The sequence below is a fragment of the Fistularia commersonii genome, chromosome 25 (assembly GCF_037954325.1).
Source record: "Fistularia commersonii isolate RoL2024-O1a breed Wild chromosome 25, RoL_Fcom_v1.0, whole genome shotgun sequence".
NCBI classification, from domain to species: Eukaryota; Metazoa; Chordata; class Actinopteri; order Syngnathiformes; family Fistulariidae; genus Fistularia; species Fistularia commersonii.
Window position 1 is genome coordinate 10,656,567 of NC_141308.1, and position 26,835 is coordinate 10,683,401.

A 26,835-nucleotide genomic window follows, 5' to 3' on the forward strand; every position below is an offset into this window, starting at 1 on the left:
AGTACTAGAACATCATAATCTTATTATTATTATTATTATTATTATTATTATACTAAGGGAGATTGATAAGAAAATTGCAATAACTTTTGATGCAATTACATGTGAAATCTTACACAGAAAAAGATGTGTCTGTTCTGACCTAAACTGTGTTATAAGTAATAAGTAAATATTGTGAGTGTAAAAAAAAAAAAATGTTGGACAAAAGTCTGTTTATTTTTGATTTCCAATGACTTAAGGCTTTTATCTGAGCGAGTACTATACATCAGATAGGGCTTTTTGTGAGACCTCATCAATTACCCAGTTAGACTGAGCTGTTTATTTGCGCCCGTTCCCTCCAGACGTACACGGGCTCCGTGCTGGTTGCCGTCAACCCGTACCAGGTCTTCCCTATTTACACGACCGAGCAGGTGAGGTTGTATCAGGGTCGGAAGCTCGGGGAGCTGCCGCCGCACATCTTCGCCATCGCCGAATCCTGCTACTTCAACATGAAACGCCATCACAGCAACCAGTGCTGCATCATCAGGTAAAACAACGGACGAAAACAAATCTATATATGAATCAATCTTAATTTAAACTAACTCGGATATTTGAGTGGTCGTAAGGATTAGCTGCATAGGTGCAAAATTAAATGATTTTTTTTTTTAATATTTTACAGGCCACACATCACGAAAGCACGTTTTTTTTTTTTTAGTTGTGTCGTCCGTGTTTGGACGCTGAAATAATTGTCTTCCAAATGTTTATCAAGCAGTTTTTGCAAATATGTTTTACCGATAAGTGAGAATTTGTGTCGGTCACCAAAAAGCATTTTTACTTTTTATTCATTTATTTGCATCCGTCCGGTCGGTCGGGAGGTCGATGGTTCGATTCCTCGCTCCTCCCGACTATGTGCCGACACGGAGAAGTACAACATACAGTAAAAAAGGCACACGTATAAAATTGGAAAATGTATGTTAATTAACACCTTGCATTTTTAAAAATATACATATAAAATTTTTATTAAGCATCATATACAGTAAAGACCATTATACCTCTGATGGCGCTTGTCCACTTGCCCACTTAGGTTTAGGATATTTCAACAATACAAGATATTTTATGGCCTGTTTTCAACACCGGTATTGGCCGTGTATTTTATGATGAGTTTTAATTTGGATTAAATCGATCGTTTTCATCCCGTCGTCCGTGGTTTCTCTTAAGCGGGGAGTCGGGAGCCGGGAAGACGGAAAGCACCAAGCTGATCCTGCAGTACCTGGCGGCGATCAGCGGCCAGCTCTCGAAGCAGCAGATAGAAGAGCAGATCCTGGAGTCAAACCCGATTCTAGAAGGTACCAGAGAGGTGCAAGAGAATGCTCGCTTATTTGAACTTTGGTTGGGAAAAACCAAAACCATCCTCGTTCTCGCCCGCGCAGCGTTCGGAAACGCCAAAACCGTCCGTAACGACAACTCCAGCCGTTTTGGGAAGTACCTGGAGATCTTCTTCGACGAGGAGGGTCTGATCGAGGGCGCTCGCATCGAGCAGTACCTCCTGGAGAAGTCTCGGGTCTGCCATCAGGTGAGGCCCCTCTGCCTCGCTTCCTGTTCGCCAGGGTTCACGGGGTCACTCGTAAAAGCGTAGCCACCCATCGCCGTCTCTTTAAAAACACTTCAGCTGCAGAGAAATTAACCGCCGCTCTGCTGGGAAATAAAAAAAAACAAAGAAAACAGAAGCTACTTGGCTGGAGACGTCTTTTTTTTCACATTTGTTTGTCTTTGACTGAAAGCAAATGATTTTTTTTCCCACCCCGTAACCTTTAGGCCCCGGAGGAGCGCAACTATCACGTGTTTTACTGCCTTCTGGCAGGAGCCACAGACCAGGAGAGGAAAAGTCTTGGCCTCGGAAACTCAGAGGAATACAAATTCCTCACAAAGGTAGCAAAGAGTGAACAGTAGACTGGAGGAGACATTGTGTGTATGTACGTGTGTGTGTGTGTGTGTGTGTGTGTGTGTGTGTGTGTGTGTGTGTGTGTGTGTTTGCAAGCGTATATATTTCCATATATACACAGTGTCAGGTTGCATTAGACAGATCACGAGTTAATCATTACAGCTTTTAGTGTAAAAAAAAAGCTCAGCGAATTCTTTCATAATGAACCTAAGAATGTCATCTTAAAATATTTTTACTTTTATCATCCTAAGTATTTTCCTTTTAGCGAGTGTTTAAAAAAATTGCTTACATAACCTTCATGATTGTAATCTACAATCTAATAATAATTTTACTCGGTATCACTATGATAGAGGTATTACAGATGTTTTTGTTAACTGTGGATGCAACAAGAATAAAATATCAATTGTTTTATCATTTAGGCTGTTTGTGTGTGTGTGTGGGGAGGGTGGTGTAATCAGCCCTAACCTTTATTCCCTGGCGTCGCAGGGTAACTGTGTCACATGTGAAGCCAGGTGCGATGAGGAGGATCTCGGCCGCGTCCGTGACGCCATGAAGATCCTGATGTTCTCAGAGGTCGAGCGTTGCAGCATCTTCAAGCTGCTCGCGGCCATATTGCACCTGGGCAACGTGTGCTTCGAAGGTGAGCGGGATCCGGCTTTTCAAAATAAAAGCCCGTGTGTAGATTCCTTACTTTGTCTTTTTTTTTTTTTTTTTTTTTAAATTCACAAGATGATTACATTTGAAATGATTCTAATAACGACCGAGAAAATCGTGGAGAGGCAGTCGTGACTGAGTCATTTAAAAATGGTAACAAGAAAAAAAAAAAAAGTAAAAAAAAGTTTAAAAAAAAATTGTAAAGTAATCGCTCAAACGCAATCACCTAAAAATAGTAAAAAAAAAAACTTTACGAAGTTTAAAAAAAAAAAAACTTAGAAAAGGAGTGCGTCAGCTGTATGGTGGAACCTATAACTATTTAACTTTAACTATTTAAAGTGGCCTATTTCATCTGACGCCAACTGCTCTGTCACTTATTTCTTTATTGTTTTTACCACTTTGTCACTTTTTTTTTCTCTACTGTTTCTTTTAAATCTGTATTTTGTGTACATATATATATATATATATATACATATATATATATAAGTCCTTGGATGTCAAGTAAGGCGCCTTAAATCAAATGTATTATTATTATTGTTTTCTCTGTGATTATTATTATTATTATGATTATACCGACAATGACAACTTATAGAGATGAATTTGAACACAAATGATGTAACACCATAATAATTGTTGCCCTCAAAAGGCCACATGCTATGGTAAGAGTATAAATTGAACTAAATATAACCAAATGTGATGTAAAATAAATGTAACCACTCCTTAATGTTAAATAACTGAATTTACTATTCATTCGAATTCAAAGTGTAACATTTTCATTTGCATAGATGTAAAAGAAATATATAATTACTAGTTTCTCTGTTTCAAAGCTAGCTTTCCCCGCTGCAGTGTTTTTGGTTGTGAACACATTCTGCTGCCATCGTAGTTTTGCTTTTTGTTTTTGGACAATTTGATGTTTTTCCGAAAGGCTAACTTTTGCATACTTAGCTCCAACCAATGCCAACATAGATTGTGCTCTTTGACAACCGACGCTGCCTCATAAAACAAAAGACATGGCGTTTTTTTTCTCCTTTAAACACAAAAATGTATTCGCCTTCCTATTTTTGTGGAAAATTTTGCTTTGTTATATTTCTTAACTCCACTGAAAATCGCATTGATGCGGATACACTACAAACTAATAGCGGGATGCCGTCTTTATTGCGGGTAACATGATCGACATGAATGGTGAACAATGTAGTTTATGGTCGACGCGCACGTTTGACTCACTCATTTTAAGACGAGCAGACCTTTTAAGACGTTTTCACGGACCACATAAAATAACATGGCGGGCCACATTTGGCCCGCAGGCCTTGAGTTTGACTCATGTGATGTAAAACAATGCGCAACTTCCAGCACAGATTTGAAGCATGTTGTTTTTTGTTTTTCCACCAGCCAACACACAGAACAACATGGAAACCAGCGACGTCACCGAGTGCAAACACTTCAGCATGGCGGCGGCGCTTCTCGAGGTTGGCGTCCTCTCGTCTGCCCGCCATTCTTCACGACAACCTCGACCCTCGAGACAATTTTGCTCCTGTGCGTTTCCTTCAGGTAGAAATGTCGGCGCTGGCGAACAGCCTGACTCACCGCTCCTTTCGGACCAACAGAGAGCGGGTGACCAAACCCCTGAGCTCGGAGCAGGCCGCCGACTGCAGAGACGCCCTGGTCAAGGTGACGACGTCAGAGTTTGAGTTATGATATATAAATTAAAAATGCTTATCCAACGTCAATCTTCGCTTTTAATTCAAAGATTAGTAGTTGATCGATAGGCAGAACACTTCGAGGCTTATTTGACCGATGACCAAACGTTGTTTTATGGACTTCAACTCATGAAGCCGGGGATAGCCGTTCACCTCACATTAGAGAGACTTTACGGTCCTTAATAAAATTGTCTCGCCGATAAATATTAAATAGATATGGACGTGTAGAGATCTGAACCACATGTCTGAGTGATAAGGTTTTTTTTGTTTGTCTTATTTACAATGTGGCCCGTATACGGCCCGTAAAAGTCACACAACCCAATCGAAGGTCGTTGGTCTCGTCTGCCAGGCGATCTACAACAAGCTGTTCATATGGATCGTCAGGAAGATCAACAGCATCATCTACAAGAGTCTGATCAACAGCACCAAGAGCTTTCTATCCATCGGACTGCTGGACATCTTCGGTTTCGAGAACTTCCAATCCAACAGGTTATTAGATTTCTCCATATTTCGCCACGTGGTCGTCGCCTCCCCCTGACGCGTCTCCCTGTCGCCGCTTAGCTTCGAGCAGCTGTGCATCAACTTCGCCAACGAGAAGCTGCAGCAGTTCTTCGTGGGCCACATCTTCAAGCTGGAGCAGAAGGAGTACCTGAAGGAGGACATCGTGTGGAATAGCATCAGCTTCAGCGACAACCAGTGCATCGTGGACCTCCTGGCCGGGAAGCCCTGCAACCTGCTGGCTCTGATCGACGAGGAGAGCAACTTCCCCCAAGTTGGTTTTTGCGGCGTCGCTTCACGGTTTTTCCCTCGTGCGACACGGGCGAGACGGTTCTCCCGTTCACGTTATCGCTGTGCGACAGGGATCGGACGTCACGATGCTGAACAAGATCAACCAACGACACAGAGGAAACACCAACTTCGTGGCCTCCAAGAGGGACCACGACACAGACTTTGGGATTTGTCACTTCGCAGGCGTGGTTCATTATGAGTCCAAAGGTACGACAATGACAAATGACCTGGCGAAAAAGACTGGATGTCGTTCTGTTTGATGTACGTTTTTCTCGTCCCCCTCCAGGTTTTCTGGAGAAAAACAGGGACGCCGTCAGCTCCGATCTTTTCAAGATGGTGGCGATGTCCGGGAGCGAGCTACTCCGTCAGTGTTTTGAGAAGGAGCTCGATATCAACGGAGTGAAGCTGACCAACAGCAGGGTCATTGTGACTCCTGGCAATTCTATGAGGGTAATAAAACGTGATTCGGTGGCGAGGCTGCAGGAAATAGATTTTATCAACAGACAAAGTTCTCACACACTTTTACACACACCCTTGTCAGTTAAAACCGCACAAAAAAAAACTCCCCGAACAAGGAAAAATATTTAAAGAATATTTTTTTTGACCTCTAATGTTTTAATATTATTTATATTTTTATGTTATATATATATAAAATATGATATATTTAATATTATGTACATATAAGTATAAAGTATTATCTTGTCTGATATTATCTTATTTTTTATTATTTTTTCAATATGTATTCATTTTAATATGAATTTATTTTTATTCCATTTTCAATTTCTTTTCAACTTTTTGTCGCTCGTTTTAAACTAATTTGTCTCCGTTTTTTATGTATTTTGATCAAATCCAGAATTTATCCCTGTGATGACATAACACAACACAGTGAACTCGCCGATTACAAGTAAAAAGCAGAATAAAACAGTAAAATTAATGTAGAATTATCACATTTGGATAAAGAAGGAAGTAATGTGTGGTAGAATGGGACACAATAATAGATTCATGATATTTAACAATTCTGGGACAAATTGTTTACTTTTCGGATGATCGCCTTCTTCTCAATGTACGTCAAGATGTAAAGCTGTGTCACCACGGCAACCTCTCCCCTCTCTTTCATCTGCTCAGGGTCAGGAGAGCCGGAAACAGGCGCCGACGCTGGGCGCGCAATTCCGTCAGTCGCTGGAGTCGCTCATGAAGGCCCTGTCGGCCTGCCAGCCCTATTTCATCCGCTGCTTCAAGCCAAACAATAGCAAGCAGTCACAGGTAACACACAGCTCAAACACACACACGTGGTTCTTGTCACAGTCCCTTTAAGCCGACAGAAAGACAGATGAACAGCGTTTGCCATAAACCGCGGTTTCGCTTTGGATGAACTGATGTGTCACCAGGCCTGACTTTGACCCCGTCCACCTGGAATGGGTCAATAATTACACCTCCCTGTTTTCTACCGCAGAGGAAAGCAACAGATTCCCTGGGGCTGGGACTGGGACGACCACAGGCTCAGCATTAAATAATAATAATTGGTATAACTACGATACGCTCGTCACGAACGTCGACTGACAGGGGAGGCTCGCCTCCGAAGCCCTGATTTTAACAACTCGATCATGAAAACGACTCATTTGCGAGTCATTTCGCAAGAATTGTCATTCGGGTTGAAATGCAATTCGTCATCTTTTTAATTTTTTAACTATAAACCACGACTTTAAAAGCTATCAATTTCCAACGCTGTAACTTTGAATATAGATCAAATGCATTGCAAGGAATGGACCTTTATCGCCATCTTATGAAGGGTTATTTATGATAAGTTAGCTGCTTGCTAACAGAGTTCTTCTTGTATGCCTCCCATGTGAGATTTCAGTTTGATATATCAAATTTCTCTTCCGTAGACCTTCGACCGAGAGCTCTGCATGCGTCAGCTGAGATACTCCGGCATGATGGACACCATCCGCATCCGCAAGCTGGGTTATCACATACGCCACACGTTTAAGGACTTCCTGCAGCGGTACAAGGTGCTGCTGAAGACCACCGACTGCAACCCCAGAACCGTTAGTAGCCCGACGGGCCTGTTTGTCCACCATCCCCCGCACTGCGGATCTTACCCTGATCAAATGTTGCTGCAAAATGTTCTCGTGGCGTCGCTGCCGCAGCCCGAGGCGCCGCTTCTCTCCTGCCGCCTTTTCAGCGCTCCTGAATTGAACTCTCTCTCCAGGAGAAGGCAGCCGCCTGCTGCGACGCCATTTGCAGGCGCGTGATCGAAGGAGAAGACGGCTGGAGAATAGGCCGGACCAAGATTTTCCTAAAGGTCATCATCCTTTGCATGCAGGCCCCGCCTCTTGTAACATTTATATTGATATTAGCATTTTATGAAATGATTGATTTTTATTTACACATGTACAGTGGTTGCTTTTTGAGGGAATTTAATCTAATTCTCCAGAAATCTCCATAAAAATCAAGAGACATGGCCTTTTTTTTTAGACCAATATACTGTTTCTGACGGGTGGTTATATGGAGTAATATTATGATATACAATAGAATATCATATGAATAATAGCAACAACAACAACAATAATGATAATAATAATGATAATATGAAAATAATAATAATCACCATAATGATGATATTAATAATGATAATATCTATTACTACTAGCAGTGGTATTTTACTTGCAAATATATTCCTGTAGGCATCCTGCTCATAGGTTTTTAAGCCATATTTTATTGATATTTGGTTGAATGTAGGCAGTGAGGGTTATTTCCCAGTTCTATTGTATATTCAACAAAATCCAATGTTTTTCACATTTTTAAACCTTAACAATTTTTTACAATTTTTTCAATGTTTGTCAGGCTCAATAATACATTTTCTTTTTCTTTTTCCTCTCAGGACATCCATGACGCTGCTCTGGAGCGGCTAAGAGAAGAAGATCTCAGCAAGGCAGCTCGCATAATTCAGAGGATGGTCCGGGGATACAGGGACAGGTGCAATTAGGCTTAAAATGTCTTTGTCAATATAAAATTATATAGTATTATATTATTGTTGCGACAGACGTATGCTTTTCTTTCTTTGTTTTTTTTTTCAGAAAGCTTTTTCTGAAGAAGCGTAAAGCAGCTGTAGTGTTACAAAAGAACTGGAGGGCCTATACTGGGAGAGCACAAAAAAAGGTTTGATGCATATTAATGTACAGCCGTTACATAATTCCCCCGACGTCACAGCCCGCTGAGGAATGCCAGATGGATTTTCCTAACGGTGACCTTTGTCCCCCCTCCCACTTCACAACAAGATCCTGAAGGGTTTCGCCCGTCTCTCGGCGAAGGTCCGCGGTCGAATTCTACAGCGTCGGTACCAGAGGCAGCAGGAGGCCGTGCTCATCCTGCAGACCCAGGCAGGTTAAACGGTTCGCATAAACTAATCGGGAGGTTTAAAGCGCGGTTGCAGCAATATTACATTCACCCATAGTTAACAGCTCCAAAAAACTAATAAAATAAATTATATATATATATATATATATATGTATATATATATATATATATGTGTGTGTGTGTATATATATATATATACACTGCTCAAAAATAATAAAGGGAACACTTAAAAAACACATCCTAGATCTAAATGAATGAAATATTCTTATGAAATACTTTGCGCTTTACACAGTTGAATGTGCTGACAACAAAATCACACAAAAATGATTAATGGAAATCAATTGCATCAACCCATGGAGGTCTGGATTAGGAATCACACTCAAAATTAAAGCGTAAAAACAAACTCCAGGCTGATCCAACTTTGATGTAATGTCCTTAAAACAAGTCAAAATGAATCTGTGTTGCTTCCTGAGTGGACACTATGATTTCACAGAAGTGTGATTGACTTGGAGTTACATTGTGTTGTTCAAGTGTTCCCTTTATTTTTTTGAGCAGTATATATATATATATATGTATATATGTATATACGTGATTTGGTGGCGAGGCTGCAGGAAATAGATTTCATTAACAGACAATAGAGAAGCCCTTCAGTGTTCACACACTTTTACACACACCCATGTCAGTTAAAAAAACGTCCCCAAACAAGGGAAAATATTTTAAGAATTTTTTTGACATCTTTAATGTTTTCATATTATATTTATATTTTATTTTATATGTGTAAAATATTATACATATTTAATATTATATATATATAAGTATAATTATATATAAGTATAAAGTATAAGTATGATATTATCTTTTTTTATTATTTTTTTCAATATGTATTGATTTTAATTGGAATTTATTTTTATTTCATTTTCAATTTTTTGTCGCTCATTTTAAAGCAATTTGTTTCAGTTTTTTATGTATTTTGATCAAATACAGGATTAATCCCTGTGATGATACAACACAACACAGTGAACTCGCCGATTACGAGTAAAAAGCAGAATAAAACAGTAAAAAATGAAAAAGTAAAATTAAAGTAGTATTATTACATATTATCACGAACATTATATATAATATATATATATATATAAGTAAATAAACATATATGTTTAAATAAATAAACATATATTTCTAAATATATAAAGAAAATATATAGAGAGATATATATGAGTATATTAAATCATACATATATATATATATGTTTCTGTAATTTAATATTTTCAGTATTATTCTAGTACTGATTTTGTTGCTTTTTCCATATATGGATTATAAATTGATTTGTGACGTAACTGATCTACTGCAGATCCGGGGCCACCAGGCGAGGAAGGTGGCGAAAAAGAGGAGGGAGGCGATCGTTTTGCTGCAGGCTCACACAAGGGGGGCCCTGGCTAGAAGACTGGCTCAACAAATGAGGAGCGAGGTAAGAATAATCTTGATTTCACTGTTTTTTGTTTTAAATAAAGCACAAATGATCATGTTTGATTTTGAGGAAATGACAGTGGGATTTCAACAATGTAGATCTAACCAAACATCACATCCAGGCCAATCCTCTGTTCTACTTTGAATATCGCTTAAAGTTTGTTTTTTTTTCTTCATCCTCTTGAACTCAAATACAGGTTCTCCTCTTACGCCAGGAGCAAGAAAACCAGGAACGCACCGCCAAGGAGCTCCAGCTTCGACTGGAAAAAGTTGCCGGCCAATCGGAACCGGCGGAAGAGGAGCCCAAGTCGAACAGCGACCTCGAACCCGAACCGGACAGCGACCGCGAACCCGAACCGGACAGCGAACCCGAACCCAAACTGGACAGCGACTGTGAACCCGAACCGGACAGCGACCACGAACTCGACCTCAACACCGATCACGACCCTGACCTGAACACCGATCACGAACTCGAGTCCGACGCCGATCACGAACCCGAGTCCGACGGCGACCAGGGCGTGACGTTGGTTGGCGTCCGTTCCATATCTGACGTGGAAGCGGCCGAACCCGAGCGGGAGGAACCGAAACCAGAAGATAACCGGGTCTGTGGTTGCTACCTCAGCAGGTCATGTGACAACATTGGAATTTTTTTCCGTGCTAAAACCATTCTGACTTTTCGCGAAGGGCCGGAACACATCGGTCGCAGCGTCACCGGTGCCGTCGGCGGAGGAGCAGGAGGAGGAGGATGACGATTTCGAAGACTGGGACAACGAGTTCTCCTTCTATAAGTTCAGCATCCTCCACTTCCAGGGCCAAGCCAACCACACTCACATCCAGCAGAGACTCAAGCAGCCTCTTCTTCAGCACGAAGACGAAGGCGACACGTTGGTGAGCGCCGAGGCGCCGCGCGTTTTGCGCCCTGGCTTTTCGGCGAGGACGACCTTTAACCCCCCCACCCCCCTTCTCGTTCCCCAGGCGTGTCTCACCGTGTGGTGGATCATACTGCGCTTCATGGAGGACGTCCCGGAGCCCAAATCGATGGACTCGGTGTCTCAAGCGTCCAGCACCCGCTCCCGTCTGCTGCCTCTCCGGTCCGGCAGGAGGCTGAGCAACCTGGTGGGACTCGACCAGGTAAATCCCGGATCTTTACTTTTCGCCGTAAATGGGAAATTTGGGGCCCCCAAACACCTCATCTCTGTTTGCTCTCAACAGAAAATCCTGAGGAAGAACAAGAAGAAATTCGGAAACAGAAAAGCCTCCGCCATCCTGGAGGAGGTGAGCCCGCGATTTTACCCGCCGTGTTTTCTCGCCGTCTCATCTCAAAATGTTTCCTCGGGTCTCACACAGCCGGAGGACCTGACCGAGGACAAGGAGATTTTGATCGGGGAGGGTCCCACCCTGGACCGGCCGTTGACGTCCCTGGAGAAGCTCCACATCATCGTCGGATACGGCCTGTCGCGTCCGAGCATCAGGTGAGAGCGTGAAATTTCGGCTGCGTTTCATCTGGATGTTTTTTATTTTGAAAGGTTTCTTATCCTTATCGTCTTGTCCCCTCCGTGCAGGGATGAGATTTACTGTCAGATATGTAAGCAGCTGGTGAAGAACACCAACCCGAGGAGCCGCATGCAAGGGTGGAACCTCCTCGCCGTTTGCCTCGGGATCTTCCCCCCGACAGACCTCTTCATGAAGGTCGGCAAAACAAAACCCGATTTTTTTGTTTTAAATTAATTACCCAAGTCGGTAATAAATCTTAAAAAATGTCCCATTTTCTAGGTTTTATCTGCAGTAATGGTAAAATAATTAGCCAGATGCTCGGATTTGACATCTGTGTTGCCTCATGGGTGAAATAGCACTTGACACCCAAACATTAAATCCAATTACAATTAGGAAAGAGGTGCTAAAGTGTCATAAGATTATATAATCAAGCTGCCCCTCGGCACAGTGGTTGGTGCTTTTGGGAGTTAGCTTGTTTCCTGCGCCTTCCTGGGCTTCCTCCGCTCCAAAAACATGCAGGAGGTTCCCCACAAACTGTGAGTGAACGGCATATCTCCTCATGTGAGGTGATCTCGTACTGATAATGAATGAATAATATCGGGGGGGGGGGGGGGGGTCTCTGTCCCTTGAGATCACCTTGCAGCAACCCGAGAATAAGTTTTGCAATTTAAGCTTCGACGCTACCAGATCACCCGAAAGTAAGATCTCAACGATCAGCAAGTTATTGCATTAATATAGTGGCATCAGCCATTGTCTTTGGCGTAGTCTGCTGGAGCTGCAGCCTATCAGCGGCTGACAGGGAGAAGATGGAAAAACTGCTGAGGAAGGCTAGTTCCGTCCTGTGAACTCAGTGCAGGAGGACGGTAGCTAAGCCATCATCTCCGAATAGGACATCATTGCAGCACTGAGCAGCTCCTTCACCCCAAGTGTGTTGCTGGTGTTTCGGAGAAAACTCCAAATACTGGCAAATTGCAAATCCCACGACACCCCGAGACAAAAAGCGGTGCACCCCAAGGATAAAACCACCAGAATACGATGCAGAATGTGGTAACTGCTGTCACTCGCACTGAGGATTGTGATGACGTCTACATCGGAGAGGCCGAACAACCTCTGCACAAACGGATAGCCAAACAGGAGAACCACCACTTTGGGACAGGACTCCGCGGTCCACCTAAAGGACGGGGGCCATCGTCTTGAAGACAGCAATATCCCTAGTCTAGCCCGAGAAGACGGATGGTTCAAGTGAGAGGAGTCAAAGAAGCCGTCTTTGTTTACCATTTCACACTCCGATCCAGGTAATCCCACAAAAATTGCTCTTTGGTCCCCAGCGAACGACACCCCATTAGCATAACGACACCCTCAGAGCTAGTTTTTGGGAAACTCCCCACGAGTCATCGGAGCTGAAGATGCCTCTCGGATGAGACGTTTTCAAGTGATGAAATTCAAGTCCGGTTGCCACGACGAGAAGATTTCAATAAGAAAGTGAAGGAGAGATTTTGCGGGTCCTCTCTACCAGCTGCTGTTCGACTATTGATCACTCAATAGATTTCTGTTTTATTCATCAATTCACTCTCCCATACATCCACTCACTCAGACACCAGAGGTGTTACTACACTGATACGACTCCGCTAGATGTCACATTTGCACGTTTATACTACTTACATATTATCCATATATAGTTGCAACTTGTTGTTCTATACTGTTTATTTGCATATATGTTGTTGACACTGTTTATTGTTTAATTTGAGTTTTTTTGATAACTTTTTCTTGCACTATCCATTTTCTGCTGCGATTAGTTGGAAATTTGATCTGTGGGACAATTAAAGGAATATTCTATTCTTTTTATAATCTTTAATGAATATATTATATAGATCATATAATATGATCTATATAATAAATAAATTATAAAATAATGTTATAATCTTTTTCTTCAAGATCTTTTTATATATATTATACTATATATAATATATTAAATTCTATTCTAGTTTAATATACATTTCATTTCATTCTCCAATGGAACTCTACTTCTACATACTAGCATCTTGACTTCGACCATGTTTTGCATCTGCACTTTTTTCGATTCAGCTGAGACAAACATCATTGTCGCTCCCGTGTTTTCTTCACCTTCTCCGAAAAGGCTGGAATTCATTATCCGTCCGTCAAACGCCCGCTTCTTTTCTGCTCTGGTTCGCAGTATCTGGAGAGTTTCATCAGCAAGGGTCCGACGGCTCACAGAGGCTATTACGGCGAGCGCCTTCAACGCATTGTCGCCAACGGAGAGAGAAAAGAGCTTCCCTGTTGGGTGGAGTTCGAGGTCACGCATGTCGATTCCCTTCCTGTCTCTGAGCAGATCCCAAATTCGCTCGTTGAATAGCGTACTTTCCGGAAAGAGTCGGTTGTCACTTTTGGTGTTTTCGACCAACAGGCTGTCAAGACCAAGGAGCGGATGGATGTGAGCGTTTGGCTGATGGACGGCAGCGAGGTCACGGTGCTCATGGACTCGGCCTCCACCTCCGCCGAGGTCTGCCAGGCAGTTGCGGACAAGATCGACCTCCGGGACACCTACGGCTTCTCGCTCTACATCAGCCTCGCCGATAAAGTGAGAACGACCTCCAGAGAACGCCGGAAGGCAACAATATCATATATGAGATTTTAATTTTTTCTGATCACCATTCATTTAAAACCAGTACTTTGAAAAATGCAGTTATTTATTTGTTATCGTTATTTTTTTTTGCTCTAATAAATGACTTACTTTCAAAATAATTAGCGATTAATCACCTGTAGCTATTGCCCGACTCAAAAACATTTTTAGTGTATTTGTGAAGGAGTAACCGAACAATATACAAGTTAATCTCCAATGTATTTGTGAAAGAATACCCGAACAACGTACGAGTTTATTTCCAATATATTTATGAACAAATAACCAAAAAATATAGTTATGAACCCTAGAAGAAGAATAACAACCCATTCATTTGTTCATTCTACCAAAGTCATAGTGTGACATATAACTATTAGTCTCTCATTCACATGTGTAGGTGATTTCCAATGAATGTTTTGAAAATGAAAATGACCTGAGTCAAAGAAGAAGATGAATCTTCACAAACTTTACATGACCATCAAGATGGTCGTGGTAAATGAGCCTTTCTGTAACGAGAGGAACGTTTGTTGCCGCGGCGGTCTACTTCCCGGATCGGATCTGGGGTAGAAGGCGACCGCGTCACGATTCACTCCCGTGAATTATATTTCCCGATCCCATTAGTTTCACCGAATCACCAAACTCCTTCTTGGAATGGCGTGTGGAGGGGCTTTCTCGCCGGCTAATCGCGTTCATTTTTTTTTTCCCCCAACTTCCAACTCGAACTCCTCGACTCACTTTGACCTCTGACCCCCAGCTGTGGTCTCTGGGCAGCTGCGGGAAGCACGTGCTGGACGCCGTGTCCCAGTGCGAGCAGGAGACGCGGCGGCAGGGCAAGCAGGAGAAGGACACCGCCTGGAGCCTCTCCATCCGCAAGGAGCTGTTCATACCCTGGCACGACCCCTCGCTTGACCCCCTCAGCACCGAGCTCATCTACAAGCAGGTCATAAAGGGCATGAAGTCGGGAGAGTACACCGGTGAGAAGGTGAGTCTCCATCGCTCGGGGGGGGGAATTCTCTCGTTTATCTGAATGGATGGATTCATACTTGATATGTGAAATGTCCCACAAAACGCATTTCCCTTGAAAGGTGGAAATTCGGCTGAATGTAGGCGGTGGGTGTTCAGTGTCAGGATGCACAGACAAACAGGGCTCTAGATCCTGATGACAGCTGACATCTGCATTAAACAAAATAAAAGATGTATTGTATGTCTCCATATGACGTGTGAATGAAAGAGTGAATTGCTGCATGTCTCTTTCGATATATGAAATATACCCTTATTGTCACATTCAGTTATACAACCATGAGCAGAAGGCAGCTAAGGTGAATGTTGCATGTCTATATATAACATGTGAATGAGTTGCTCTATATAAAGTGTGAATGAGGGGGTGGATGGTTGTAGGACTATATAACATTCAAATGAGAGGGGGAACGGTTTGATGAGATGAAATAAAGATGTACTTTATTCATCCCAGGATTGGGAAATTATTTGTCAGCAGCGGTGACATACTAAAAAATAAATAAAATAAAATGAAATATGAGGGTATAAGAAGTATAGAGTGTTATCTAAAAGCATCAATTTAGCATCTTTTATCTATTTTGCAGCAGCAGCATAACATACTAAGAACAGACAATGACATGCCAATTAACAAACAAACAAACAAACAAACAAACAAATAAATAAATAAAAACAACTTAAAATATTAGTGTAGAAAAAGATGTATAGAGTGTTATCTATCTATACATACACAGCAGGAAATAAATGCAATATGCAAATTACGGTGGATGTGTCTATCTGCCATGTGAATAGTTTTATGTGTCTGGTACCTGTCTGCAAAGAAAATTTGTCTTGGTACAAATTATAATTTCTTTCATTAGACCTTCCGGATCTTATTTTGAAAAACAACTGTTTCCGCCTTCCCCTTACTGCTGCACCTACATTCCAGACATTTTTTCTAATATTTTACTATTTTAATATTGTAATCACCTAATATAAAGTGTTATCATTGTATTCAGATTAAATACTGTGAACTGAAAAAAGTTTTTGTTATTTGAACCTGCGCCTCTAACTGGTCAGTGGAAACATTTTCATGCATTAAACTGTTACCTGGTACAAAAATGGTTGGGAACAGCTGTTCTATATGACGTGTGACTGCTTGCTTGTCTATATACAACATGTGAATGGTTGCTCTATATCAGGGGTGGGCAATTATTTTGGCTGGCGGGCCACATTTTTTAATTAATTTTTATGCACAGAGCAAATAGTTATCATGTAAATTGAACAAATTCAAAAATTGCAATGTAAATATTGACATTTTAGGGCATTTTATTTCAAATTTAAAATCATTAATGATCATATAAATGTACCAACATTATTTTGCATATAGTAATCAATGCAAAATTAAACAAAAGGAAAAAATAAGTTGTTTTTTTTTTTAATTCAAATTGATGAAAAATATTTATGAAAATATTCAAAGAAAATAGTTTGACGCGCCGGATAAAATAGCAAAACAGGCCTGATGTAGCCAGGAATTGAAAAATACTTGGCAGCAACAGCAGCATAACATACTAAGAACAGACAAAGACATGCAATAAATAAACAAATGAAAAAAAGATAAAATCTGAGGGTACAAAAAATAGTATCGAGTACTGTTTAAGCGGTATAAATAATAAATAGATGAATAAATTTCAATATTTGTGTTTTTTTTTTTTTAAATATATACATTAACATCATCTTAGTTGTCATTCCAATCAAAGTTGTTACATCAGATTTTTAAAAGTGTCTTGGTGAATTCAATTTTAGAAAGATGACGTTCATATTTAACTAAAAAATTATCAAAAGTCCTGCTGGTGTTGCTGGTGTAAAAAAAAAAAAAAAAACGCCCAAAGCCCCGGCCTTGACCTTTGTGCCGCGTCTCCCAGGAGGACGACTACGTCCAGCTGGCGTCGCAGCACTACTACATCCAGTTCGGCGCCACCTACAACAAGGACAACATGAAGAAGGTGGTGGAGGAGTGCATCGCCACCCCGCTCATCGAGAACAAATCCATGGCTCGGTGGATCCAGCTCATAAGCGCCGCCCACCTGCAGGTGTGAAACCGTGACGGAAGCCATTTTTATCCTTTCCTTCGTATTCGTGTCACCTTCACATCATCATCGCTGGTTTCTCCCCCCCCCCCCCCCTCCTCGTCGTGCAGGGCCCTCACGCCGACGGGAAGAAGAGCAAGGAGAGCGTAAAGGAAGAACTTGTTGACACCGCCCAAAAGAAATGGCCCCTCCATTTCTCCAAGTTCTATGAAGTCACCATGTTGTCAGGTCAGTCAAGCTTCCACCTCACCTGACATGGCGGAGAAACACTTCTCACGCAAACATCTTGGAATCAAGAATCTCCTTCTTTCTCCCGCAGGACCTCCGTTGCCTAAAAGCAGGTTCTACGTGGCCGTAAACTGGAGCGGCATCTTCTTCATGGACGGGAGAAACAAGAAGCTCCTTGAGCTTCCCTACGTGGAGTTGAAGAACGTCCAGGTGTTCAGGTACGGACGACCGGTTTTAAAATCACCCCCTCAAAAAGTGCAGTCGCCGTGCTCACTAAACACTCCTGCTCGCGTAGCGAGGCCAACTCCGGCACCAGCCTGGTGATTTTGGACACGGTTCAAGGAGAGTTCGAACTGAAATGTGGCGAGGACGCGGACATGACGGCGCTGATCGACAAGAACCTCACGGGACTGAGGGAGCGTTCTGTGTTTGCGCTGGCCAAGCAGGACGCCACCAGAGCGGGTAGGAAAAAAAAACAAAAAAAAAACAGACGGGTTACAATACAGACAAATATAAATCCGATATTGCCTAATTTTGTCTCTGCGTGTTACGGATTTGGATTATTTTTCATTATTGGATACAAATTGAGAAAATCATGGCTTAAAATTAACCAAAAGAGAGAGACTTTTTAATTCCTCTCCATTCAGCCGCCGGCAACCATAAAAACCTATCTTTAACCTGAAAAAAAAACAAAAACTGTGCAATATTTCATTTCACTGTGCAATATTCAGAACTGTGCAATATTTCATTTCATAACAGCTACACTACAATTTTTCCTTTTATCATACTATTGTGCACTTCTTACCTCACTTGTTACTAAGACACTTATAGTTTTATCACTTGTTTACTAAGACACTTTATAGTTTCACTGAGACACTTTATAGTTTATTTTTATTTCTAATTCTACCTTTTTCTTTTTATTATTTATTACTGTTATATTTTCTGTAACTCTGGCACAACAATTTCCTTCGGGATTAATAAAGTTGTTCTTATCTTATCTTATCTTATCTTATCTTATCTTAAAAGGTACTCAAGAATTAACTTAAAATTTTGAAAATGTATCTGAAACCTTTGCTCACATTATTACAACTAAATATCTTCAGCTAAGATATTGTTTTATAAGTTGTTTTATTTTTTGATTTTTCTTTTTTCCCTTCAGGGGTTGTCACAGCCAATAAATATGATACATTATAATATAATTATATATAAATATAGAATAAATATTATGTACAAGTACTGTATACTTGACTAAAAACTATGATATTTCAAGATAAAAAATAAAGCATAAAGCGGAGAATTTAATCGATTATATCAATTTCATACCCATGAATCCTCCAGGCGACCCCACGTTTCTGGTGTGTAAACGCGGTGACCTGCTGCTGGTGGAGAGGGACGAGACGCATTCCCCCGGCGACGGCTGCGTCAGAGCGACCAACCAACGGACCAGCGGCAGCGGCGCCGTCCACAAGGAAACGCTGCAGTTCCTTCCGACTCTCACCAGGCCGTCAGAAGATACGCTGGTACGCCTTCGATCGTCGCCCGGTCGGTGAAGTTCGCGCAAAGAGAGAAGGACGAAGGGTTCGGAAGATCATCAGAAGAGTGTGTTGATACACGACTGAAAAAAAAACGATTTTTCGTTCCCTTCAGGAGCTTCTGCACCCGAGCCAGCGGAAAGCTTCGCCAGCGTACAGCGCCCCGCAGCGGGAGGACACGGTGGCCCCCGTCTCCCTGAAGGAGTTCTCCTTCGAGAACTTCAGGTGATGATCGAAAGAAAAAATAAACAAGGCGGATTGGACCCTAATGTTGAGACCATTTAAATAATCACCACAATATGCAAGAGGCCTTTTTTTTTCCTATTTCGATCCGTATCATATCCCTTAGTTTATGCGTGGAAGACAACAGGTAAATAAGTAAAGTGTTTATTCTCCTCTGCAGCTGCATTAGCAAGGCTTTCACAAGCATTCGGGGAATTACTGTAAATCTGGCTAAGCCTTAAAAAAAAAAAAAATCACCAGTCTGGATATTCTCATGTTTTTTGTTTTTTTTTAAAGCATTTTTTTCACAGATATATAGTTATTTTCCTGAATATGATCCTGTAATTTCTTGCTAGTGCTGGATTTCCATCTCAAAAAAAATTTAAAAACACAATTCGACAACGCCGTCACGGATACCGTCGGAATTTATCGTTATATTTATCAGTATTATAGCTTTTTTTGAATCAATTCAAAGAAACTAAAATTCGGGGAATTACTGTAAATCTGACCAGGCCTTAAAAAAAATCACCAGTCTGGATACTCTAATGTTTTTGTGGGGGTTTTTTTTCACAGATATATAGTTATTTTCCTGAATATGATCCTGTAATTTCTTGCTAGTGCCGGATTTCCATCTCAAAAAAAAATAAAAAATGCAATTCGACAATACCGTCACAGATACCGCCGGAATTTATCGTTATATTTATCAGTATACTAGGTTTTTTTGAATCAATTCAAAGAAATTAAAATTCGGGGAATTACTGTAAATCTGGCTAAGCCTTTAAAAGAAATCACCAGTCTGGATATTCTCATGTTTTTTGTTTTTTTTTAAAGCATTTTTTTCACAGATATATAGTTATTTTCCTGAATATGATCCTGTAATTTCTTGCTAGTGCCGGATTTCCATCTCAAAAAAAAAAAAAGGAAAAACGCAATTCGACAATGCCGTTACGGATAATGCCAGAATTTATCATTATGTTCATCAGTATATTAGCTATTTCTTGAATGAATGCATAGAAACTAAAATTTGGGGAATTACTGTAAATCTGACTAAGCCTTAAAAAAAAATCACCAGTCTGCATACTCTCATGTTTTTGTTGTGTTTAAAGCATCTTTTTCGCAGATATATAGTTGTTTTCCTTAATATGATCCTGTAATTTCTTGCTAGTGCCGGATATCCATCTCAAAAAAAAATGTAAAAACACAATCGATATCGCCGTTACGGAATTTATCGTTATATCAATCAGTATATCAGCTGTTTTTTGTGAATGGATGCAAAGAAACTAAAAGCCGTTCTCTCCCCGTCAAAGGCCCGCCGGTAAGGACAAACTGTGGGCTTCTTCCAAAGAGGTGCTCAAACAGCCGCTGATGAGGAACCTGGTCCAGAACTCCGACCTCAGCTACCTGGCCTGCAACGCCTTCATCGATATCCTGGGGGAAAAAAAAAAACAGTTGCAGATTTGTTGCTAGTAGGAGTATTTGTTAATGCTAAATATTCAAATCAAAATTCAGATTTTCTAAATCTCAGCGAACACACACAGGGAGCATTATGGAGAATTCCTTAACTTACGCCGCCACCTATTATGAAGTACATGGGCGACTACCCCATCAAAAACGCCCGGACTCCTATCGAGCTGACCGACCAGATCTTCGGCCCGGCCACCCAACAGAAGGACCTGCAGGATGAGATCTACTGCCAGATCATGAAGCAGATGACCAGCAACAGCAACAGGTAGCTCCCTCGCAAGCGCATACGCGTATTTTTATTTTTTTTTGTGTCGAGTACGGACGAATTCAAATGAGGAGGCCTCTTCTCCGCCGCAGGGTGAGCATGGAGCGTGGGTGGCAGCTGATGTGGCTGTGCACAGGCTTGTTCCCGCCCAGTCAGATTCTGATGAGACACACCAAGCGTTTCCTGGAGTCGCGGCCTCGAGACCCGCTGGCCGCCGTTTGTCTGCAGAGGCTGCAGGAGATCCAAAGGTCAGCTCCGGAGGCAGGAAGAGACGGTTCTTTATAATGAGGTTATGAACATGTGTCGATGAATCACCGCCGGGAAGCTGTTAGAGCGGCGTCTCGAGCTGCTTGCCCCTCATCACCCGTCTCCGCCGACTAATCTGAAATGTTTTTTTTTTTATTCTTTTTTTTTTTCATTTCTATTGAATACCAATTCAAGCTACTTTTTTCCAGTTGAATCCAAATAGCGGTAAATCCTTTATTCACTGTGAGGAAAAAGCACAGCACAAAAAAAGGAGATAAGATTAAAAAAAAAAAAAAAAAAAAAATATCAAAAAGATGATAAATTAATTGCAGTAATATGTTAACTAAATTCTAACTTGTTTGAGACACAAGAGGGCGCTGTAAGCTTGCTTGTGCTTGTGGCAATCCATGAGGGTATTGTGTAAAATCTAATTTTTATATTTATATTATATTAAATCATCATTATACAGAATCATATATTCATCATAAGGAAACATCTTACAATTTCAGCCAATGATAATTTTATGAAGAATTAACAAGTAATATAGCAAAAAATTAGACCGCATTTATCATATTGCACGTAGTATCTTGTATAACTTTATTGGAAAATCACAGGCTGTAAATAAGACTTAAGTGCGAAACCAATGCCGCCTGTTTTTATTTGCATACATTCCTTTTTCCTTTCTGTCAAAATTATTTTATTCCACAGCCTCACATCAGTCCGCGCTGCACTCTGAAGGCTTCTGCGGCTGCCCTTTGGAGAGACATAAGAGAATTTGGATTTAATTGAATTGCCTGACCCGTCGGCAGCCCAAAGGTTCCCCGGTCTGCTTTATAAGGGAAAAAATTCAACAGTCGAATTATGCATTTTGTTCTGGGATTCACTTCGCAACAAAGAACAACCAAATGTTGCCAAGCCAAATGCCTTATTTAAAAAAAAAAAAAAAAAGTCTATAAGCGAGTGTCTCACATCAACCACGAGCAAAAGCCTGGCTTCATCATGGGAACCCATTGCTTGAATACTAAAATCATTTCTCAAGGAAAGGTACAAATTAATATATAAAGGAACTGGGAAAACATTCAATGTAATATGTTGGACAATATTAAACAGCAGATTGATGTGTGCTCCAAAAAGTTAAAAAAAAAGCAACAAATCAGCACGTTTAAAGAAAGGGAATTTAAACGTGCTGATTTGTTTACAAGTAAAATAAGCATGTCAGTGTGCACGGTATGTTTTGACTTGTGTGTTTTTTCTGCACAGCAAGGAGCCAAGGAAGCTTCCCCCCCATCTGGTGGAGGTGGAGGCCATCCAACAGAACAGCACCCAGATTTTCCACAAAGTCCACTTCCCGAACGACACAAACAGTGTACGTGAGACCGGCAGCCCCTGACATTCTCACTTCTTGCAATCCTCCTCCTCCGACCCCATAACGCGGGGATGTCAAACACATTTTGGTCCGGGGGCCACATTTGATGTCAAAGGAGTCGGACCAGTAAAATCATTACCAAGAAGTAACACTAAGCCCAAATTTTGCCTTTGTTTTAGTGTAAAGGAGGTAAACAGGTAAATTATAAAAATCTTTATATGTCATGAATTGTTCCTCTAAAAAATACATGACAAATTAATATTAAAAAAGAATTGATGAAATTACACCCTAAAAATATTGTTGAGTTAAAAGAGAATCTCTTGTCACTGTGGGAAAATTTGCCACTAGAATTTATTAGAAAATTGATTGTTAGCATGTATAAGAGGGGGTGTAATGTTTACAAGGCTAATGGTGGCTATTTTGGTTATTTAATCAATCTTTTTTATTTTTCCTGTTTTTTTTTTTTGTTATCGTTTTTGTGGTTTTTATAGAAATAAGAAAAGAAAAATCGTTTTAACAATGTGAGTAGAAGTTTTTTTTCCATCAAAATATCTTTTTTTTTTTTTCAAATTTTGAAGCAAAAAATACATTGCAAAATAACTTTTTCATTTTTTTCCTTGCCCGTTTTGTTTAAACCCACTGTGTAAAACCCCCAGATGCATGTGAGAAAAAAAAAAAATGGGCCGCACTAACACAAAGATTTGATTTCAGGCAGGGAGCCACAAAATATTGCTGTTCTCTGTGACCCCTGCCGTAACGCTTTGTTTGATTGCTTAATTTTACCGTTACCTTCTAAATCAGTGTCTTGTGAAATCCAGCTATGATCCTTGTTACAAAATAACAGGACAATCAAGTCAAGTCATGTCAGAATTTATTTACATTGCGCCAAATTGCAGCACGGTTGTCTCAAGACACTTTCCACGCAGAGCAGGTCTGGCCCAAACTCCTTATAATAATTTACAGAAACCCAAAATTCCTCTGTGAGCAAGCACTCGGCAACAGCGGTGATGCCTTTTACGCGGGCGGCCGTCTGTCTCGACCGGCACGGACGATCCCGTACGAATAGCAACATCGGCATTAACAGCTACCCAATTATTGTTACATGATAACTTTAATATTCATAAAAATAAAAAAAGCTGCAGGAGATATCATTCTTTTATCGATGTGTCGTAAGATGCTGGCGTGGTTCTTCCCGCTGATTTGTTTAAGGCAACAAACAGCAGCCCACGGCATCAGTAGTCAAAACTCGTCCAACGGATCCACGGAAAACCCTCTTGTGCTCACGGCGTGACACGTACGGTCACGTCGCTGTGGCGCGAAATTACAACACATCAAACATCAGTTCAAATGGATCTTCAGCTGTGGTCACAACAACTTTTAAAAAAGTTTTAAATCGGATTTTTTTTTTTTATTGTATTTGCTGTGTTTCAGATAATGGAGGTGTCGTCGACAACTACCATCAAAGACCTGTGCCAAAGTATCGCAGATCAGCTCATGCTGAGCTCACCCGAATGTTACGGCCTCTTTCTCAAAACGCCAACTAAGGTGCGGCGGGGCTGACAACCCAGATAAAGACACGCTACAATTTCACGTTTTGTATACAAATATACACTGCTCAAAAAAAATAAAGGGAACACTTAAAAAACACATCCTAGATCTAAATGAATGAAATATTCTTATGAAATACTTTGCTCTTTACACAGTTGAATGTGCTGACAACAAAATCACACAAAAATGATCAATGGAAATCAATTGCATCAACCCATGGAGGTCTGGATTAGGAATCACACTCAAAATTAAAGTGTAAAAACAAACTCCAGGCTGATCCAACTTTGATGTAATGTCCTTAAAACAAGTCAAAATGAATCTGTGTTGCTTCCTGAGTGGACACTATGATTTCACAGAAGTGTGATTGACTTGGAGTTACATTGTGTTGTTCAAGTGTTCCCTTTATTTTTTTGAGCAGTATATATTACCTGTCATTAATAGACAATGAAATGTGATCCTTTTTTTTTTTCTTCCACAGCTGCTGAGTTTGGAGGAAGGCAAGTATTTGTTCGACAGTCTGAAGGAGACCAGAGATATTCCGAAGAAAGGGAAAAAAGTGAGAGAAGGTAACGCGCCATACCGACGCCTTCTGCTGTCACCTTTCTCCCTTTCTCGATTTTCGTGATGGTGATTTTTTTTTTCCCCCCCGAAACAGGCATTCCGTCCAACATGCCCTCCCCGGTGATCTATAAGAGGAAGCTGTGGTTCAACGTGACCCCGGGGAAGGACGTTGTAGCAGATGTCACCTTCCATTTCCCGCAGGTAACCGAAATAAAATTAAAAAAGCTACGATACTCATTTTGAACATTTCCAAAGCGCCGTGTGTTTGGCCTCCGTGCAGGAGCTGCCCAAATACCTGCAAGGGTACCATAACTGCACCAAGGAGGACATGATCAACCTGGGCGGCTTGCTCTTCAGAATAGCGGTGGATTCAGACAGGTCTCAGTTCGTCATGATTCCCAAGATGCTGCGGGAGCTGGTTCCCGCCGACCAGATAAAAATCATGCAGCCCGATGATTGGAAGAAGGTGAGGGGAGGTGGAAAGGCTTTTTTCTCCTAAGTAAAATCAGGCGACGTTGACACCGCTATTTTTTTTGCACTCCTCGCCTCGCAGCACATCATCTCCTCCTACAACAAGCAGAGCGGCATCACCGTGCAGGAGGCCAAAATCGCTTTCCTGCGGGCCACCTCCAGCTGGCCGACCTTCGGCTGCGCCTTCTACGAAGTCAAAGTAAGTGACAGGGGGGGGAGAGACTGCGAGTCGCCCGGCTACGACACAAGGACGATCGTTTATTTCACGCGACCGCGCTCGTGTTTAATCTTGGACGATTTTTGCAGCAATCTTGCGAATCCAGTTACCCGAGCATCGTGCTGATCGCTGTCAGCAAGCAAGGAGTGACCCTGATAGACCTGAAGACCAAGGTATGACCGACTTATGCTTTTCGGCGCCCTGAACTTCACAAATGCGGCCTCACGCGACAAACTTATACAACCGTTTCACCCGTTTTAGCCCTTTCATTTTACATTCAATTAAAAAATATATTTTTTCAAATTACTCCCTTAATACTTCCATGCTCACGCTTACTGTATGTTTTCATACATGTGCAAACATGCCGCTGACTAATATGTGCAACATGTAGTCGTCAGACTAGTTAACCACCCTGTCATGAGATGAGGTGTATTTAATGAACCAATAATTGGGAAATTGTTTAGCAGCAGTAGCTAGATATACAAAGACAAGATGGTGAAAAGTTAAAAAATAAAAAGTAAAAAATAAATTAAAAAAAATAGAAGTGTAAAAGTATAATCTAAAAAAAATCTTCAAAAAAATTAAAAAATATCTTTACATATTTACCGATACACAGGAATAAATAATGAGCAAAGCGGCAATGTGAAGTAGTCTGACTCGTGAATCGTAGCAGTCGTGGATATATTTAGCGATTTTTGACGATCAACTTCTCCCTGCCGGAGACAGACAAAGTTTGATATTTGCTTGAAGTTGCTAAATTGCTGACATCTTGTATGATCTTTTTTTTTTTTTTTTTTTTTTGGGGGGGGGGTTTAAGTAATTTATTTGGTTTTTACAACTTTGTTTGCCGTGTCATGCTAGAATTATGGCAGGGGGGGGTCTGCGCTTTGCACATTTGCAAAGACATTCTTGAATCAAACATCAACATCACTGTGGCCCCTCAGGAGCCGCTGGTCATGCACCCGTTCAGCCGCATCCTGGAGTACCACAGCAAAGGCAACCACTTCCAAATGACCGTCGGCACCCTGGTGAGGGGCAACACCTTCGTCTGCCAAACCTCTCAGGTGAGGCTCCGACAAGGAGATCGAGCCGCGCGCTAACACGGTTTTAACTAAGAGACGACGAAGTGAGGGTTTTTTTTTTTTTTTTTTTGTCTCACGACCGTCGTGTCCTTCCCCAGGGCTCCTCGCTGGAGGATCTCCTCAGGTCGTACGTCAGCTTGTACGAGAGGCAGAGGCAGGCCTTCCGTTCAAAGAACCACATGTTTTCCTGAGACTTGATATGAAAAAGCAGAGACTGAATATTTCTAATATCTTCACTGCTGTGTTGCCCGTGAATGTTTCCAGAATCTATTATACGAAGAGGGTATCCGACATTCCAAGGTTGTCAGTTATTCATTGTTTTAATTGAAATTCATAACTTGCCTCTGTCAAAGCTGAAATGTCGTTCTAGAGATATTTTGTGACTCATGTGAATCTAATGAGATTAAACTTGAACATCTCCAACCCAAAGTCATTTATCTTCCAGCCGTCCGACACGACTTATCATTTTGTTTTCACGTATCTTCGCCGCCCACTTACTGTGCCGTTTGGTTATTATTTCACATCTATATCTTGCTGTT

General features: G+C 41.2%; 1 protein-coding gene across 1 annotated transcript in view; it reads left to right on the plus strand.

Annotated features, from left to right (window-relative positions):
• LOC147219241 (unconventional myosin-VIIb-like) overlaps positions 1-26,835 on the plus strand; it is a 32,046-nt gene extending 5,211 nt beyond the window's left edge. The window contains exons 4-48 of the mRNA XM_086173134.1: positions 339-523; positions 1,195-1,322; positions 1,407-1,549; positions 1,792-1,905; positions 2,405-2,558; positions 3,962-4,038; positions 4,121-4,240; positions 4,619-4,758; positions 4,831-5,041; positions 5,130-5,265; positions 5,345-5,508; positions 6,184-6,321; positions 6,945-7,103; positions 7,268-7,360; positions 7,940-8,034; positions 8,136-8,217; positions 8,337-8,438; positions 9,764-9,880; positions 10,095-10,481; positions 10,564-10,767; positions 10,855-11,010; positions 11,092-11,154; positions 11,227-11,351; positions 11,442-11,568; positions 13,568-13,687; positions 13,799-13,972; positions 14,766-14,993; positions 16,930-17,097; positions 17,205-17,322; positions 17,414-17,540; positions 17,618-17,784; positions 18,661-18,842; positions 18,970-19,079; positions 20,384-20,499; positions 20,652-20,805; positions 20,898-21,053; positions 22,312-22,417; positions 23,849-23,962; positions 24,444-24,531; positions 24,621-24,727; positions 24,807-24,992; positions 25,080-25,196; positions 25,304-25,387; positions 26,159-26,278; positions 26,395-26,835. Coding sequence (XP_086029260.1) covers positions 339-523; positions 1,195-1,322; positions 1,407-1,549; positions 1,792-1,905; positions 2,405-2,558; positions 3,962-4,038; positions 4,121-4,240; positions 4,619-4,758; positions 4,831-5,041; positions 5,130-5,265; positions 5,345-5,508; positions 6,184-6,321; positions 6,945-7,103; positions 7,268-7,360; positions 7,940-8,034; positions 8,136-8,217; positions 8,337-8,438; positions 9,764-9,880; positions 10,095-10,481; positions 10,564-10,767; positions 10,855-11,010; positions 11,092-11,154; positions 11,227-11,351; positions 11,442-11,568; positions 13,568-13,687; positions 13,799-13,972; positions 14,766-14,993; positions 16,930-17,097; positions 17,205-17,322; positions 17,414-17,540; positions 17,618-17,784; positions 18,661-18,842; positions 18,970-19,079; positions 20,384-20,499; positions 20,652-20,805; positions 20,898-21,053; positions 22,312-22,417; positions 23,849-23,962; positions 24,444-24,531; positions 24,621-24,727; positions 24,807-24,992; positions 25,080-25,196; positions 25,304-25,387; positions 26,159-26,278; positions 26,395-26,487 — 6,255 coding nt within the window. The 3' untranslated portion in view covers positions 26,488-26,835. The remainder of the gene's footprint in view (positions 1-338; positions 524-1,194; positions 1,323-1,406; positions 1,550-1,791; positions 1,906-2,404; positions 2,559-3,961; positions 4,039-4,120; positions 4,241-4,618; positions 4,759-4,830; positions 5,042-5,129; positions 5,266-5,344; positions 5,509-6,183; positions 6,322-6,944; positions 7,104-7,267; positions 7,361-7,939; positions 8,035-8,135; positions 8,218-8,336; positions 8,439-9,763; positions 9,881-10,094; positions 10,482-10,563; positions 10,768-10,854; positions 11,011-11,091; positions 11,155-11,226; positions 11,352-11,441; positions 11,569-13,567; positions 13,688-13,798; positions 13,973-14,765; positions 14,994-16,929; positions 17,098-17,204; positions 17,323-17,413; positions 17,541-17,617; positions 17,785-18,660; positions 18,843-18,969; positions 19,080-20,383; positions 20,500-20,651; positions 20,806-20,897; positions 21,054-22,311; positions 22,418-23,848; positions 23,963-24,443; positions 24,532-24,620; positions 24,728-24,806; positions 24,993-25,079; positions 25,197-25,303; positions 25,388-26,158; positions 26,279-26,394) is intronic.